This window comes from Bubalus kerabau, chromosome 17, assembly GCF_029407905.1.
Source record: "Bubalus kerabau isolate K-KA32 ecotype Philippines breed swamp buffalo chromosome 17, PCC_UOA_SB_1v2, whole genome shotgun sequence".
In the NCBI taxonomy this organism is placed as follows: domain Eukaryota; kingdom Metazoa; phylum Chordata; class Mammalia; order Artiodactyla; family Bovidae; genus Bubalus; species Bubalus kerabau.
Window position 1 is genome coordinate 69,123,079 of NC_073640.1, and position 16,212 is coordinate 69,139,290.

Consider the following 16,212-nt stretch of genomic DNA (forward strand, 5'->3'; position numbering starts at 1 on the left):
CCAACTCAATGGGCATGAGTTTGAGCAAACTGTGGGAGACAGTGAAGAATAAGGAAGTCTGGCGTGCTGCAGTCCATGGGGTCACAGAGTTGGACACCATTTAGCAACTGAACAAACAAAAGGCTGAGAAGAATCTCTTGAGTTGGTCCCTGGACACAAGCCCACCATCTCCCCAGGTGTCATCTTTTCTGATTAAAGCACCTTTCCTATCTGCTGACACCTGCCTCTTGAATGATTGACTTATGAGTCCCAGGTGGCCAAACTTGGGCTCAGTTACACCTCAGATGCTAGATATGTTCAGGAGAAAATAATAGGATGCAAGAGCCTTAGATTCTTCCTTACTTAGAAAAGCACCAATCACATTAACTGAGATGTCCATGTATCATGACCAACATGAACCGTGTACTGAGGTATATACTTCATTGCATGGACCCCCTTTCCAAAATCACATGCAAACTGACCTCTCACCTACCTGTTTGGAGCAGCTCCTCACAGCTCTTCGAGAGGCTGTCTCCTGGGCTATAATCCCCACTAAACCCCCAGATAAAACCCTCACGTTGTGCATTTTCACCTCAGTGAACACCTTCTATGGATTTTGTGGCGGTGGTTGTTAACTGGCACTATCGTGGCTATAGATACGTGCTACACACATATTCCAAGTATTTCTGCAGCATCTGACGAGTTATGTGAAGGGAATTGGAAGGTCTGAGTGTTGAAAGAGGCTCTTTGACTCACAGGTGTGTGGCCATCTGGGAATCTCCCCGTCTCCACCTCTGTGAGGCGGATACCATGATGGTTAAGGCCGTAGACTCTGGAGCCAGCCTGCCTGGGTTTGAATGTTGGCTTGGCTCCTTCTGATCTGTGTGACCTGAAGCAAGTGATGTGGACTCTCTGTGCCTTGTTCTCTTATCTCAGAAAGAGGGATAATAGTAGAACCAGCCACAGGTTGTGAGAATTAAGTGGCTCAAAATGTGTAAAGACATTAGCTCAGTGCCTAACACAGGGTCAGTGCTCAAAAACATTTATCCTGCTAAAAACGGAGGGGATCCTAATCAAGAACTGAAGAATACATTTATTCACTCGTGTTCATCACATGTGCTGGGGATAAATTAACTTAATAGACTTGATCCGAGGTGGACACATTATCCATTCTCCTTTGCTATAATAACAAAAGCTGTTAGATGACACGGGATTGTCCAGCTAAGGACTACAGTTCCCAGCATCCCTTGCATCTAGATGTTACCATGTGACCGTCTCTGGCCAATGAGCTGTGAGGAAAAGTGATCTGGGCTTCTTCTAGGAGTCGCCCTTTGAAGGACTGAAGCGTGTCTTCCTCTCTCCTCATCCCCCTACTTGCCCCGAACCAGAATGTGGACTGGGTGTGGGGGTGAGCCCTCTCCAGCCACGTGGCACAGAGCACCGAGGTCAAAGGACCCTGGCTGCCCAACTCCACGGAGCTGCACCGCCCCGGGTCCTGGGAGTTTCACACACAGACCACAGCCTTGAGAGAGACAGCAAGTCGGGTTTATTGAAGCCGCTGTATTGGGGGATTTTACACTACGGTAGCCCAGCATGCATGATTCGGGGGCGCGCGGTCAGGAGCAGGAAGCGGAGGGCCCTCAGCGTTTAGGAAGCAGTGACGAAGCTGAGGCAGCACAGGGGGCACTCGCACACCTTGACCTCGCGGAACTCCAGCACAGGCAGAGGGACGAAGGTGCAATTCGGGTCCGATTTCGAACCGTCAGAAGGAACCTGGGGCTCAGACTCAGGGTCATCGGGTTCCACGTAATAGGTGAAGCAGACGCTCGGCTGGAAGGAAAGAGAACAGAGACACAGGGAAAGAACGGTGGTATCGCACTCTCAGGCCGTTCTGTGCAGTGTGTGTGTTTGGGGGGCATCTTGTGCATTGCAGGATGTTAAACACCATCACTGCCCTCTACCCACCAGGTGCTAGGAGCTTGCTTCCTTTACTTGTGACAAAGAAGAAATGTATCCCCACACTGAAGGTGTCCCCTGGGGGGTGAACTGCCTCTGGTTGAGAATCACTGCTTCGTCCCATCCTTACAGCGGTTAGGGAGAGGCAGGGACCGTCTGCCCCATACACACCCATGGATACAAGATGTAGGGTTCTCATCTCATAAGCTGACGGTTGGTTCCGTGGTGGGCACAGGACCCAAAATGAACTGGTCAGAAAGCTCTCTCTTTCTAGACTATTTGGCTCATCTATAAGCATCTCCCCACTGATTTCTTATTAGTTAGTTGCATAGAGAAAAGAAAAATCAGTAAGTATTCAGTGGAGAAATGTGATAAACATCTCGACTGAGTGGATCGAAATTCAAGTGCATTTAGCACATGGCATCACTTAGGTGGTGCTCCAAAGATCATAGCTTACCCTGAATCTCATTAGAGGGATAGCATAAAAATCAAACAAGTGTAGAAATAAAACAAAACAGAAAAAGCAATCAATATTGTGTGAGGTGTGACTCGGATGTTCAAAATTGTCTGTCATAAGAGGCAAAGGAAGACTGAGGAGATTGTCTAGCTCAAAGAGAACTAAAGATATATTGTGTGCATGCTCAGTTGCTTCAGTTCTGTCCACCTCTTTGCGACCCCATGGGCTGTAGCCCTGCAGGCGCCTCTGTCCATGGGATTCTCCAGGCAAGAAGACTGGAGTGGGTTGCCATTTCCTCCTCCAGGGGACCTTCCCAGCCCAGGAACCGAACCCATGTCTCTTACATCTCCTGCACTGGCAGGCGGGTTCTTTACAGGTAGTGCCACTTGGGAATCCCAGAGATACATTACCGAGTGCAATAGCTGGCCCCAGTTTTCCCCCAGGTAGGAGGGAAAAGAACACCAAATAGACTGCATGTAGTGAGAGAAGAAACCAAGAACATGGACAGCAGGTGAGATGGAAGTGCGTATCAGGGTTAAGACCTCAAAGGTCACAACAGGCCCACAGCTATATAAGAGAATATTCTTCTTCTAAAGTGAAACACACGGAGGAATAGGAGCATATATACATATATACATAGTACGTATATGAGAAAACATGCAAATAGAAAAAAATGATAACAACTGGCAAACTCGGATGATCTTTGTACTGTTTTTGTAAAATCTTTGATTACATTATTTCTTAACAAGATTTTCTAAAGAGTCCTCCCCGGGACTGCTGCAGGCACTAATAGGAAAGACGTTCTCACAGGCGTCTGACCCTCTGCCTCCCCTGACCCCTCCCCACGGGCCCCCTGCTTCTCACCAGGGTCCCTCCAGCCTCCCGCTTTGTGGGTCAAGAAGCCGAGACAGAGCAGACACCTCACTGGCAAAGTGTGAGTCACGTGCCAGCCCAGGACCAATCACCAGGCACGTTGGCACTGCCGGCTCTGATTGGTCAGGGGCGTACCTGGAGCTGGTCTGAGGATGGATCAGATCCACCCAAAGTGCACTGTATACTCTCGGGCTGATTAAATGAAGGAATGAATCAGGGAATGGTCCCTCCTGCAAAGGCAGCTGTGGCCTTTGCGCCGGACACGGGTTACATCGGATCTAGACAGGGGATATGTCGTTGCACATAGACATAGAGAAGGCTCTCACAAAACTACTCTAGTAGGGGAGACAAATGATTAAAAAGATAGCTGCAAGATATGCTCTCAGGTAGCAATAATAACGCTGAAGAAAATTCAGGAAGGCAAGAGGTCCGAGGGAAATGGGGCAAAAGTGAGCAAGGGAGGCTTCATGGAGGAGGTGATACTGGAAGTTGGAATTAGGAAAGAGAGGAGGCAGGAAAGAGGGCAGCACCCCCAAGAGGATGGGGGCACATCCTGGGGTGGGGGACAAGGGACACCAAGCCACCCAAGGGTCTCTCCTGGCCAGAGAGGGTGGTGGAGGTGCCTGACCTCTCATAACCTAGGGGATCTCTGGTCAAAGGGAGGAAACAAGCAGGCTTACCATGGGACAGAACGGCAGGACATTGAAAGACAGTCTTCCCTTCATTCCTCTGGGCTTCTTTCGAGGCTCATCAGGGTTCTCAGAAAGCAGGGCTGGGGAAGGAGGAAAGAGGCATGAGGCAATCGTGCCCTCTGAGGCTTGAGAAACTCAGTAATAATAAGATCTCCATCAGGAAACCAGTGACAAAAACTAATGTGTTGAGTGCGTGCCCTGAGCCAGGCACTCTTGCATACATTATACTGTAATATCTGATTTGGTTATTATCTTCATCCAACTTTACGGATGAAGAAACTGAGGCCCAGAGAGGTTAGGACACTTGCAGGAGGTTGCACAGCAATGCCTGCAATCACGCATTAAATTGCATCCTGAAGCTCCCCAGGGAACAGACGGAATGTCAGAGAACGAAGGGGCTGGAGTCAGACAACAGGGGGCTGTGGAGATAGTGATGCCCTGGGGTGCCCGTGTCCAGGAGGAAGGCACAGCTGATACACAGGTGCCCCTGTGGCATATCTCTCCAGAAAATACTTAGGTTTCCCCAAAGAAGATTTCCCCAAGGAAGACAATACTTTGGCCACCTGATGAGAAGAACTGACTCGTTGGAAAAGACCCTGATGCTGGGGGAGGCTGAAGGCAGGAGGAGAAGGGGTCGACAGAGAATAAGATGGTTGGATGGCATCACCAACCCGATGGGACATGACTTTGAGCAAGCTCTGGGAGTTGGTGATGGACAGGGAGGCTTGGCGTGCTGCAGTCCATGGGGCCGCAAAGAGTCGAACACGCCTGAGCCACTTAGCGCACACAGCACAGACAGACCGCGCAATGCCAGGCAGCTGGAACACAAACCCGGCGTCTTGTGGAGGAGGGTCCCCGAGATGGACAGGGGACACAGTGCTTAAGGTCAAAGACCCCCAGGCAAGACGGGTTCAGATCCCACTGTGAGCTGATTACTTGCAGTTGTCAGCCTTCAGATTTCCCATCTGCAACATGAGGTCATTGGGGTCACCATCTCACAGGGCTGTTGTGGAGTGTGGGTGACTGGATGCAGGGGAAACACTGGGACTGGGCCTGGCATACGTGCCAGATGAGAATTAAGTGAAATAAGACAAAATAGGAAATGGAAGTGAGATACACAGTACACAGCGCATATCAGACATAAATGCACAGCACCAGATACACGCACATCCTTGTCTGTCTGAGCGAGCACAGAACATTCTGGAAGACGGGACGAGAAGCTGGGAAGCAGCTACCTCTGGCAAGAAAGTAGGTAGCTAGGGAAGGGGCTTGCATCTTATTTTGTATGATGGTTACATGCAGCTACAGATGTGTGGAAATAGAAGCAAAAACACGCATGGGACTATGCCAGGATCAGCGGGCCAGTTTTCACGCTGGACTATAATCCAATAAGATCAAATGACTGGGGAGAAATGGGATAAAGGGTCCGTGGAATTTCGATGAATTATGATGGCAACGTCTTGTGAATATAAAATGATTGCAAAGTAAAAGTTTTCACAAAAGGGAATGTCACAGCAAACCCAAGAGACCTCCCTCATGAGGCCAGACCACCAGCGGGACCAGCAAGGAGCTCTGTGCTCAGTCACTAAATCGTGTCTGACTCTTTGGGACTCCATGGACTGTAGCCCACCAGGCTCCTCTGTCCATGGGATTCTCTGGCAAGAGCACTGGAGCGGGTTGCCATTTCCTTCTGCAGGGGATCTTCCCCAGCCAGGGAAACATGTGACTCCTGCGTTGGCAGGTGGGTTCTTTATCACGAGCGCCACCTGGGAAGCCCCCACTGCACTCCTTCCCACTGCTACGTCCTTGGTTCAGGCCTCCATCGCGTCTCAGATGAATGACCCTACAGCCCCTTGACCTGGCAACTGAGTGGAGGGTCAGCTGGCCCATGCAGGTGGCCACATGATAAAGGAGCCCAGACTGATTCCAGCTCCCAGGACGCAGCCCTGCAGGCTCTGAGCAGGGGACTGACGGACTCATGGACACGGGGTGATGTCGGGGAGGTTCCATTCAGGGCGCCCCTCAGGGCCCTCCCTCCTTAGAGGAGCCAGCGGCAGACACTCGAGGTTGGGGCCAGTCTTCAGGGTCCATGCTTCCCCATCAGCCTGGAGACCCCCCACTCCCGCCTGCCACAGGTTCCGCCCCTCGCGGGTCTCACCTCCTTTCTCCGGAGGCCTGGTCTGCACCTCCTCGGTCTCCTGGCCCTCGATGGTGCTCAGAGGCAGCATCATGGTACCACAGGTGCTCCCTGCGGACAGGAGACAGAGCAGTTAGTGCCTGGGCGGTGGAGCCGGGGGCCCGGGTGTGGCTCTCAGGGCTCGGGTGGACTCAGACAGCTCCATCCCCTCCTACGTCTCCAGGTCCCCAGCATCCAAGGGGACGTGCTGGCAATGCCTCCTGCTGGTTTCCTCCAAGGCCCAGGGTGTGATCTGGGGAGAGCGGTTGTCATGGCGCCTGGCAAGGACAAGGGCAGGGCTCGCGGTACCTGGGGCTCACCCCCCTTTAAAACTTGAACAACTGTGATACAAAGTGCTGGGACCAGGAAGCTGCAGCTCAGCTAACTGGGTATCCGAAGGGCCTCTGGAGGCTGGCATACAGCAGGCACTCAGTAAGTGCACCTCAAGGGCAGCATTACCATCACCATGTTTCAGCTCCGTCCCAGGGCTCCCAGGCAGCCTGCCCAGGGGGCTCAGACAGGCCCTCCCCTCCTGGCCTGGGTCCCTCCGGGTACAGGAGGCATCAGTCCCGCCATCAGGAGTGGGGTGAGGGGAGGGGCTGGGCCCCAGACCCCCCAGCACAGCCCTGGGGCCGGGCCAGCCCTGCAGGGAGGGGGTTGGGCACAGGCTGACCCTAGCCCTTCCTGGGCAGAGCCCTGGTCAGTGTGTCTGAGAACTGTGGACTGGGTGGATTCCAGCCTGCCAGTCACTAGCAGGGAGATCTCAAGGATGAAGTTTGCCAGATTTCCCAAAATGATATTACAACAAATTCATAGCAAACTGAGACTTGAATTTCAGACACAGAAATCAGTTTTTACTGTAAGTCATATTGAAACACCATATGGGTCAGGTCTACATAAAAACTCATTTTTAAATTTATTTTGCTAAATGATGTTTAAGTATAGGCAAGTCCCATGAAATATTTGGAACATACTTATACTAAAAGGGAATTCACTATTTGTCTTAAATTCAAATTGAAGTAAGCATCCTGTATTTTACCTGGCAAGCCCCGATTCAGGGGTTTTTTAACCTCTTGTGCTGTCAGCTTTCCCGTCCATGAAAATGAGGAAAATAAATGATTAAACATGAGGATTAAATATGATTAAATACACACACACTCAGAACATACTATCTGGTAACTTAGAGTCAAACCTCGTCTTCGAAGCCTTCGTAAGATGCTTAAGACCCATCAGAGATCCTGACACATAATCGTGCAAATACAAGTGCGTCAAATAGCGGGAACACGCGGCCAGATATACTAACACACACAATTGTTACAACACACACAACTGTTGATCACTGTGGAAACCAGGGCTTACCGACACAAACACACCCGCAGACACACTGCAAGGAAACCCCCATGACCCCCATGACTCAGGTGGGCAGGCCTGCTTCTCAGAACTGAAGGACGGGCCTCTCAGGCAGTCCTGGTCATGCACACCATCCCCGGCCCGCCCCCCCCCCCCCCCACACACACACAACACACAACTGCAGACGCATCAGCTGAGATTATCATTACACCTCACCCTCCCCAGTACACTTTTCCTCTGGGGGACCCCCAGGCCCACCCTCAGCCTCCCCCGGCCCCTCCCCCAGAGGCTGCCCCTCAGAACCGCGGGCCCCAAACGTGCTCCCAGCCCCCACCCGCAGCCACGCAGGCGCACAGAACCGCTGGAGGCGCAAAAGCTGTTTTCCACGCGCACTCCTCATCTGTGAACCTTGCTCTGCGCCCTTAGTGAACCACAAACTCATCCAGAGGGTCTCCTCGGCTCCCCACTCATCACACCGCCCTCTGGACTTCCCCAGAGTCATGTTCCCATCTTCTGTGTGGCCAATTCCTTACCTGAGCCCGATACCGACTGCCCTCTCTGGTGTGCAGAGCAAACCTGTGCCTCCCGCCTCCTCCAGCAAACTGCGAAGTCCCGGGTCCGCCCCTCCCGCCCCCCAAAACCTGGGGACCAGGACGCGGGCTCCCCCCCCACGCCTGCCCTGGAGGGGACCCCCGCCTCCGGACACCCCAGCCTCCTGTGTCCCCTCCAGGCTCCCCTCCTCCCAGTGGCCAGAGAAACCCTCCGACTCGAGCCGCCCCGCGACTCACGAGGGTCTGAGGACGCCCCCCGCCCTCAGGGGAGCCGGGGTTCCTGCAGGGCCCGCACCGCACGCGCCCTGGGGTCTCGGGGGCCCCAGGCAGCAGCCCAGAGCGCGCCCGCACCTCCTCACGGGGCGCTCCCGCCCTCCCCGCGGGGACCCCGCAGCGCCCTCCCGCGCCCCTCGCCCTGCTGGCGCAGAGCCCTCGGAGCTGCGGCCGCGGAACTGACCTCCGGCCCCGGGCTCGGTCTGGGCGTCTGGGCTGGAGCGCGCCGGCTTGCTCACGGCTTGTCCTGGGGGCGCGGGCAGGGCTGGCTCCGAAGAAGTCCAGGGCACCTGCGGGTGAACTCGCAGGAATGAAGAGCGCTGAGCGGCTCAGTGATAGGCACAATCCTGCACCTCCAGCGTTGGTCCCCCCAACACGAGCAGGTGGTTATCAGTGTGCCTGCCGCCAGTACGGGCGTGTTCGCATCACTTTTATTATTGGGGGGAGGGTCCCAGGCCTCATCCTCCTCACTGCTTAGAGAAACTGATACAGAGCTGGCCTTGGGCGGCTTTTAGGTGGAGGAGACTCAGTAGTGCACGCAGCAAGGGTAAGGAGTGGTTTTAAACGCCTTTCTCGAATATAAGGAAACATGCACCCCACACACCTAGAAACACATGTGTGTAGCATATACACTGGACCCAAACACAAAATATCTTTTACACACGGCTTCACACTCACAGTAGTTCAAGATTTCCCTCCTTTTTCTAACCATTTTCACACCTTTGCCAGTATTAATTTCAGTTTGCATCTATTCCAAGCAAGATCGGTCACTTTGGTGGTCAAAGGTGTCATGGCAAATCGCTTAGTGTTCCTGAACCATCCACTCTGTGTCCGAGCTACTGGACTTGGCATGAAAGCATCACAGACTCTCCCTAAGACGTGGGTGTAGTGTGTCAACAAGCTCTTATTTACTCAACAGGCTGTGGACTGGGTAGCCTTAATCGGCTCCCCCTTGACCTAGAGAATCTTCTGTGCCAGTTCCTGGAGTAGACAACTCCAAGGTGCTCTCTGGTGAATGGGTAGTTAGGGCAGCAATGTGAAAGGGTACACTTTGTGGATTTTCTTTAAAAATAAGAAATACTTTATGAAGATACGAATCCTGAGAATTGAAAGAGTCTAGTATGAAAGGAGCCATTGCGTCTTCACTATGTACAAAACTTGAAATAACCTTTAAAAACAGCACTCATGACACTCGGGTGTCTCTCCTGTATGAGGCATCATATTAATCCGTGTTTCATAGGACTCGGCATGGTTACATGAGCTCATCTATGTAAAGTGCTCACACCACGCCTGACAGGTCGAAGCTGCCCAGGAAATACTTTGTAAACCTGTGACTCTCGTGTTCTTTTCTAATAAGATTTCCTAATGCATCCTCCCCAGGACTGCTGCAGGCACTAACAGGAAGACGTTCTCGCAGGCATCTGACGCAGGGCCTCCCCTGACCTCTCCCCACGGCCCCCCAGGTTCTCACCAGGGTCCCTCCAGCCTCCCCTCCTGCCTGTTAAGAAGCCCAGAGACAGAGCAGATGCCTCCCTGGCCAAGTGTGAGTCATGTGCCAGACCAGGACCCATCACCGGGAATCTTGGCACTGCCAGCTCTAGCTGGTCAGGGGCCCAATCCTCAGCTGGTCTGAGGATGGGATCAGAGCCATCCAAAGTGCATGCAGACAGGTGGTCCCCCAGAAAAGTCAAGGGGGTTAGTAGGAGAAGGAGGACTGGTACCCAGGGGGACACGGCCACAGCTGCCTCCGCAGGAGGGACCGTTCCCTAATTCATTCCTTCATTTAGTCAGCCCGAGTGTATACAGTGCCGGACGCTGGTTACATCTGTGCTAGGCATGGAATGAGTCATTGAAAAACAGAGGAGAGCCCTGCCCTCACAGAACTACTCTGGTAGGGGAGACAGATGATGAACACACAGACAGAAGGTATGCTGTCAAGCAGCAATAACTACTGTGAAAAAAAGTTCAGGGAGGCAGTGGATTGGCGAGAAATGGAATGAATGTGAGCAAGGGAGGCTTCATGGAGGAGGTGACACAGGAACAGAGATTGGAATTAGCAAAGAGAAGGAGGCAGAAAGGCGGGCAAAATCTTCAAGGAAGACTAGCCCCCACAGGATGGGGCCACGTCCGGGACAAGGCAGGGGCAAGGGGCACCCGGGCACCTAAGGGTCTCTGGTGGGCAGAGAGGGTGGCCAATCCATGTGATCGCTCAGCCCAGGGGCCTCCGGTGAAAAGGGAGGGAGCAAGCAGGCTTACCACGGGGCAGAACGGCAGGACTCTGAAGGACACCGTTCCCTTCATTCTCTTGGACTTCTTGCGTGGAACATCAGCCTTCACAGAAAGCAAGACTGAGGGAGGAGGAAAGAGTCATGAGACCATCTGACTGTGAGACTTGAGAAACTCGGTAAGAATACAGTCTTCATCACAAAACCGGTAACAGGAGCTAATACGTTGAAGTATGTTCCAGACATGCTTTTAAGTATTATACACGTATTCGTTTATGTGGTTCTTCATAATAACTCTCTCTTCATAATAACTCTCAAGAATACTGAAGTGGGTTGCCATTTCCTTCTCCAGGGGATCTTCCCGACCCAGGGATCAAACCCTGGTCTGCCATGCTGAGGGCGGACTCTTTACTGACTGAGCCACCAGGGAAACCAATAACTCTCTGAGATGGGTATCATCATCAACCCACTTTAGAGATGAGCGAACTAAGGTACAGAAAGGTAGGGACACTTGTTGGAGGTCACCCAGGAGTGAGTGAGACCTGCATTCAATTGTATCCCAAAGGCCCCCAGGGAACAGACAGGAAGTGTCAGGGAGGGGAGGGGCTGGGGTAAGAAAACAGGGGTGTCCAGGCCACAAAAAGGGGCCCAAACGGGCTCAGCTCCAAGAAGCTCCCTGCAGGCTCTGAGCGGGGCCATGACGGGACCCGCTGACGGGAGGTGATGTCAGGGAGGCCGCATCCTGGGTGTCCCTGCCCAGAAGAGCCAGTGGAGACATTTGGTGATGGGGCCAGTCTTCAGGGTCCATGCTTCCCCATCGCCTGTGCCTGGAGACCTCCCCACTCCCGCGTGCCACAGGTTCCGCCCCTCGCGGGTCTCACCTCCTTTCTCCGGAGGCCTGGTCTGCACCTCCTCGGTCTCCTGGCCCTCGATGGTGCTCAGAGGCAGCATCATGGGACCACAGGTGCTCCCTGCGGACAGGAGACAGTTAGTGCCTGGGCGGTGGAGCCAGGCGGCCGGGTGTGGCTCTCAGAGCTCGGGTGGACTCAGACAGCTCCATCCCCTCCTACGTCTCCAGGTCCCCAGCATCCAAAGGGACATGCTGGCAATGCCTCCTGCTGGTTTCCTCCAAGGCCCAGGGTGTGATCTGGGGAGAGCGGTTGTCATGGCGCCTGGCAAGGGCCTGTGGTACCTGGGGCTCACCCCCCTTTAAAACTAGAACTGTGGCACAAAGTGCTGGGACCAGGAAGCTGCAGCTCAGCTAACTGGGTATCCAAAGGGCCTCTGGAGGCTGGCATACAGCAGGCACTCAGTAAGTGCACTCGTGGAGGAGTCCCAGTACTGTCTTTCACATCCGTCCCAGGGCTCCCAGGCAGCCTGCCCAAGGGGTTCAGACAGGCCCTCCCCTCCTGTCCTGGGCCCCTCCAGGTATAGGAGGCTTCACTCCCTCCCTCAGGACCGGGGTGAGGGGAGGGGGCGGGCCCCAAACCCCCCAGCACAGCCCTGGGGCAGGGCCAGCCCTGCAGGGAGGGGGCTCCTCACGGGCCCCAGCATCACCCTGGGCAGGACGTGGGCCAGTGTGTCTGGGGGTGAGAACTGGGGGCTTCCACTCTTACAGTCACTAGCTGGGGGGTCTCAAGATTTAACAACAATAGCAAGAAAGACACAGCACCCTGAGATTTGCGTTTCAGACTCACAGATCATTTTTTCTTTTTAGTATAAGCCATATCCAAACACTATATGGGTCGTGTCTACTAAAAACTAAGTATTTATTTATTTGGCTAAGTCATTTTTAAGTATATGCAAGTCCCACGGTATATTTGGAGTGTACTTATACCAAAAGATAATTCATTATTTATCTGACATTCATGTTTAAACATGTGCACTGCATTCTACCTGCAGCTCCTGATTCAGGGGTTATTTAACCTCTTGGGCTGGCAGCTTTCCCCTCATGAAAATGAGGACTATAAATGATTAAACATGAAAATTAAATGCAATTAAATACACACACATACTCAGAACACTCTGGTAACTTAGAGTCAAACCTCTTCCTTTAACCCTTTTGAAGAATCCTTTGACCCACCGCAGACCCTCACACATTAATCGTGCAAATACAAGGTGCGTCAAACAGTGGGAACACTCGACCAGTTACACAAATACAGGATTGTTAGTAACGCACACTTTGAGATGCAGACTGGGGGAACCACGGCCTAACGACACAAACACATCTGCAGACAAGCCCAGGAAAATTCAGAGACCCCACCACGCCTGCTGCTCAGTGCTGAGCACACTCCTCACAGGCAGTCCTGCTCACACACACACACACATACACACACACACACCCTCCAGACAGGCACAGAGGCAGACCCCCAGGCTGGAGTGACGCCCCACCCTCCCCAGCACACTTTCCCTTTGGGGGACCCCCAGGCCCACCCTCAGCCTCGCCCGGCCCCTCCCCCAGAGGCTGCCCCTCAAAACCGCGGGCCCCAAACGTGCTCCCAGCCCCCACCCGCAGCCACGCAGGCGCACAGAACCACTGGAGGCGCAAAAGCTGTTTTCCACGCGCACTCCTCATCTGCGAGCCTCTGATGCGTCTCAGCGCACCTGCAAACACGTCCAGAGGGTCGCCCCTGCTCCCTACCCCTCAAAGTAACCCCCGCACTCCCCAGAACAGCCCCATGGCATCACTTCCCGTGTTCTGCCTGGCCCATTTGCTCGCTGACCCCTGACACCCCGCTGGCTTCCCAGGTTGGGAGCAGCCCCCGGACCTCCGCCTCCCCCATCAAACCGCAAAGTCCCCGGGTCCGCCTCTCTCGCCCCCAAAACATGGGGACCTGGCCCCGGCCCCCCCTCGGCCTGTCCTGCAGGGGGTCCCCGCCATCCCCGCCTCCGGACACCCCACTCCGGGAGGAGGGGCACTCTGTCCCCTCCAGGATTCACTCCTCCCAGTGGCCTCAGAAATCCTGGGGCCCGGAGTTGCCCAGGGGCTCAGAGGATTCGAGGGTCTCGATCGGCCTCAGTGGAGACTCGGGTTCCTGCAGGGCCCCCACCCCCGCGCCCTGGGGTCTCGGGGCCCCCAGGCAGCAGCCCCCGCTCCCGCACCTCCTCCCGGGGCGCCCCCGCCCTCCTCGCGGGGACCCCCGCCCGCGCCCCCGCCCTGCGGGCGCAGACCCCGCGGAGCGGCGGCCGCGGGACTGACCTCGGGACCCGCTTCGGTCTGGGCGGCTGGGCAGGGCAGGCGGGCTGGTTCCGCGCGCGTCCTTGGCGCCTGAGCAGAGCCGGCTCCGGAGACGCTCGGGGACGCGGTGGACAAACGCGCGCGAATGAACAGCGCTGAGCGGCTCGGCGTCACGCACAAGCCCCAAGCCCGCCCCCAAGGCCGAGTCAGGTGGTTCAAACCGCCTCTGACACCAGCACAGGCGTCAGAGGTTCGCGGCAACTTGGTTATTAGTGGGGGAGGGTCGGGGGCCTCTGTGTCTCGGTTCGTTAGTGAAACCGATATAGGAGGTCGTGATGGGCAGGTCTTAAGGGGATGAGAATGACCTTGTGCAGGTCATAAGAGTAAGTCAGTCAGTCAGTTAAGTCACTCAGTCGTCTCCAACGCTTTGAGACCCCGTGCACTGCAGCACACCAGGCCTCCCTATCCATCACCAACTCCTGGAACTTGCTCAAACCCATGTCCATCAAGTCGGTGATGCCATCCAATCATCTCATCCTCTGTCGTCCCCTTCTCCTCCTGCCTTCAATCTTTCCCAGCATCTTTCCAATGAGCCGGCTCTTTGCATCAGGTGGCCAAAGTATTGGCGCTTCAGCTTCAACATCAGTCCTTCCAATGAATATTCAGGGCTGATCTCCTTTAGATCTCCTTGGATCTCCTTGCAGTCCAAGGGACTCTCAAGAGTCTTCTCTAACACCACAGTTCAAAAGCATCAATTCTTCGGTGCTCAGCTTTCTTTATAGTCCAACTCTCACATCCATACATGACTACTGGAAAAGCCATAACTTTGACTAGATGGACCTTTGTCGGCAAAGTAATGTCTCTGCTTTAATATGCTGTCTACGTTGGTCGTAGCTTTTCATTCAAGGAGTAAGCATCTTTTAATTTCATGGCTGCAGTCACCATCTGCAGTGATTTTAGAGCCCAAGAAAGCAAAGTCTGTCACTGTTTCCCCATCTATTTGCATGAAGTGATCGGACTGGATGCCATGAGCTTAGTTTTTGAATGTTGAGTATTAAGCCAACTTTTTCACTCTCCTCTTCCACTTTTATCAAGAGGCTCTGTCCTTCGTCTTTGCTTTCTGCCATAAGGATGGTGTTGTCTGCATATCTGAGGTTATTGATATTTCTCCCGGCAATCTTAATTTCAGCTTGTGCTTCATCCAGCCTGGCATTTTGCATGATATACTCTGCATATAAGTTAATGAAGCAGAGTGGCAATATACAGCCTTGACGTACTTCTTTCCCAGTTTTGAACCAGTTTGTTTTCCCATATCTGATTCTGTTGCTTCTTGACTCGCATACAGATTTCTCAGGAGGCATGTCAGGTGGTCTGGTATTCCCATCTCTTGAAGAATTTTCCACAGTTTGTTGTGATCCACACAGTCAAAGGCTTTAGCATAGTCAATAAAGCAGAAGTTGATATTTTTCTGGAATTCTCTTGCTTTTTTTTATGATCCAACAGATGTCAGCAATTTGGTCTCTGGTTCTTCTGCCTTTTCTGAATCCAGCTTGAACATCTGGAAGTTCTCAGTGCATGTACTGTTGAAGCCTAGCTTGGAGAATTTTGAGCATTACTTTGCTGGTGTGTGAGTTGAGTGCAATTGTGTGGTAGTTTGAACATTCTTTGACTTTGGCTTCCTTTGGGATTGGAATGGAAACTGACCTTTTGCAGTCCTGTGGCCACTGCTGAGTTTCCCAAATTTGCTGTCATATTGAGCGCAGCACTTTCACAGCATCATCTTTTAGGATTTGTAACAGCTCAGTAAGAGTAAGTAGTGGTTCTAAACTTGTGCTTAGAGTAGGAAGAGATGCCACACAGGCAGAAACACGTGTATGTGTTAATAGCATGTGTATTGGGCTCAAACACAGAAGTTCTGGGTTTCCCTCCTTTTCTAACCATTCTCACGCCCTCACCCCTACTGATTTCCGGTTGGCCTCATCAGTTCCGGGTCAGTCACCTTTCTTGGCCAGAGGGTGTGTGGCAGGTATTTTAGAATCCTGGGTCTGTGTCGCAGCTGCTCCTCTTTTGCATGAAAGCATCCCGGACCCTACCTAAGGATGACTGTGGCTGTGTCAACACGCCCTTATTTACACAAACAGGCTCGGGGCTGGATGGCCATGGTCTGCCCACCTCTGACCTGGAGAATTTTCTGTACCAGCTCCTGCAGTACATAAAGTCAAGCTGCTCTCTCGCAAAAGGCAGTTTGCGAAGAAAAGTGAACAGATAAACTGCTTTAAAGCAAGAAATATTTTATGAAAATTTGAATGTTTAGTCAAGGCTATAGTTTTTCCTGTGGTCATGTATGGATGTGAGAGTTGGACTGTGAAGAAGGCTGAGTGCTGAAGAATTGTTGCTTTTGAACTGTGGTGTCGGAGAAGACTCTTGAGAGTCCCTTGGACTGCAAGGAGATCCAACCAGTCCATCCTAAAGGAAATCAGTCCTGGGTGTTCATTGGAAGGA

General features: G+C 53.2%; 1 protein-coding gene across 2 annotated transcripts; it reads right to left on the minus strand.

The window, feature by feature from the left end:
* Positions 1–1,503: 1,503 nt before the first annotated feature.
* On the minus strand, positions 1,504–13,851 carry LOC129632318 (uncharacterized). 2 transcript variants are annotated; one of them, XM_055553833.1, is made up of 7 exons: positions 13,732–13,851; positions 11,414–11,503; positions 10,564–10,655; positions 8,492–8,597; positions 6,116–6,205; positions 3,946–4,037; positions 1,504–1,809 (listed from the first exon to the last, which is right to left on the minus strand). In XM_055553833.1, exons 2-7 carry the CDS (start codon positions 11,484–11,486, stop codon positions 1,627–1,629), a joined length of 636 nt encoding a protein of 211 aa, XP_055409808.1. In that variant the 5' UTR covers positions 11,487–11,503; positions 13,732–13,851; the 3' UTR covers positions 1,504–1,626. The 2 variants fall into 2 exon arrangements, 1 of the variants encoding a protein (XP_055409808.1); XR_008704457.1 differs by lacking the exons at positions 3,946–4,037; positions 6,116–6,205; positions 8,492–8,597; ... (1 more) ...; positions 11,414–11,503; positions 13,732–13,851 and adding an exon at positions 3,257–3,364 and having other exon boundaries at positions 1,671–1,809.
* Positions 13,852–16,212: the final 2,361 nt, after the last annotated feature.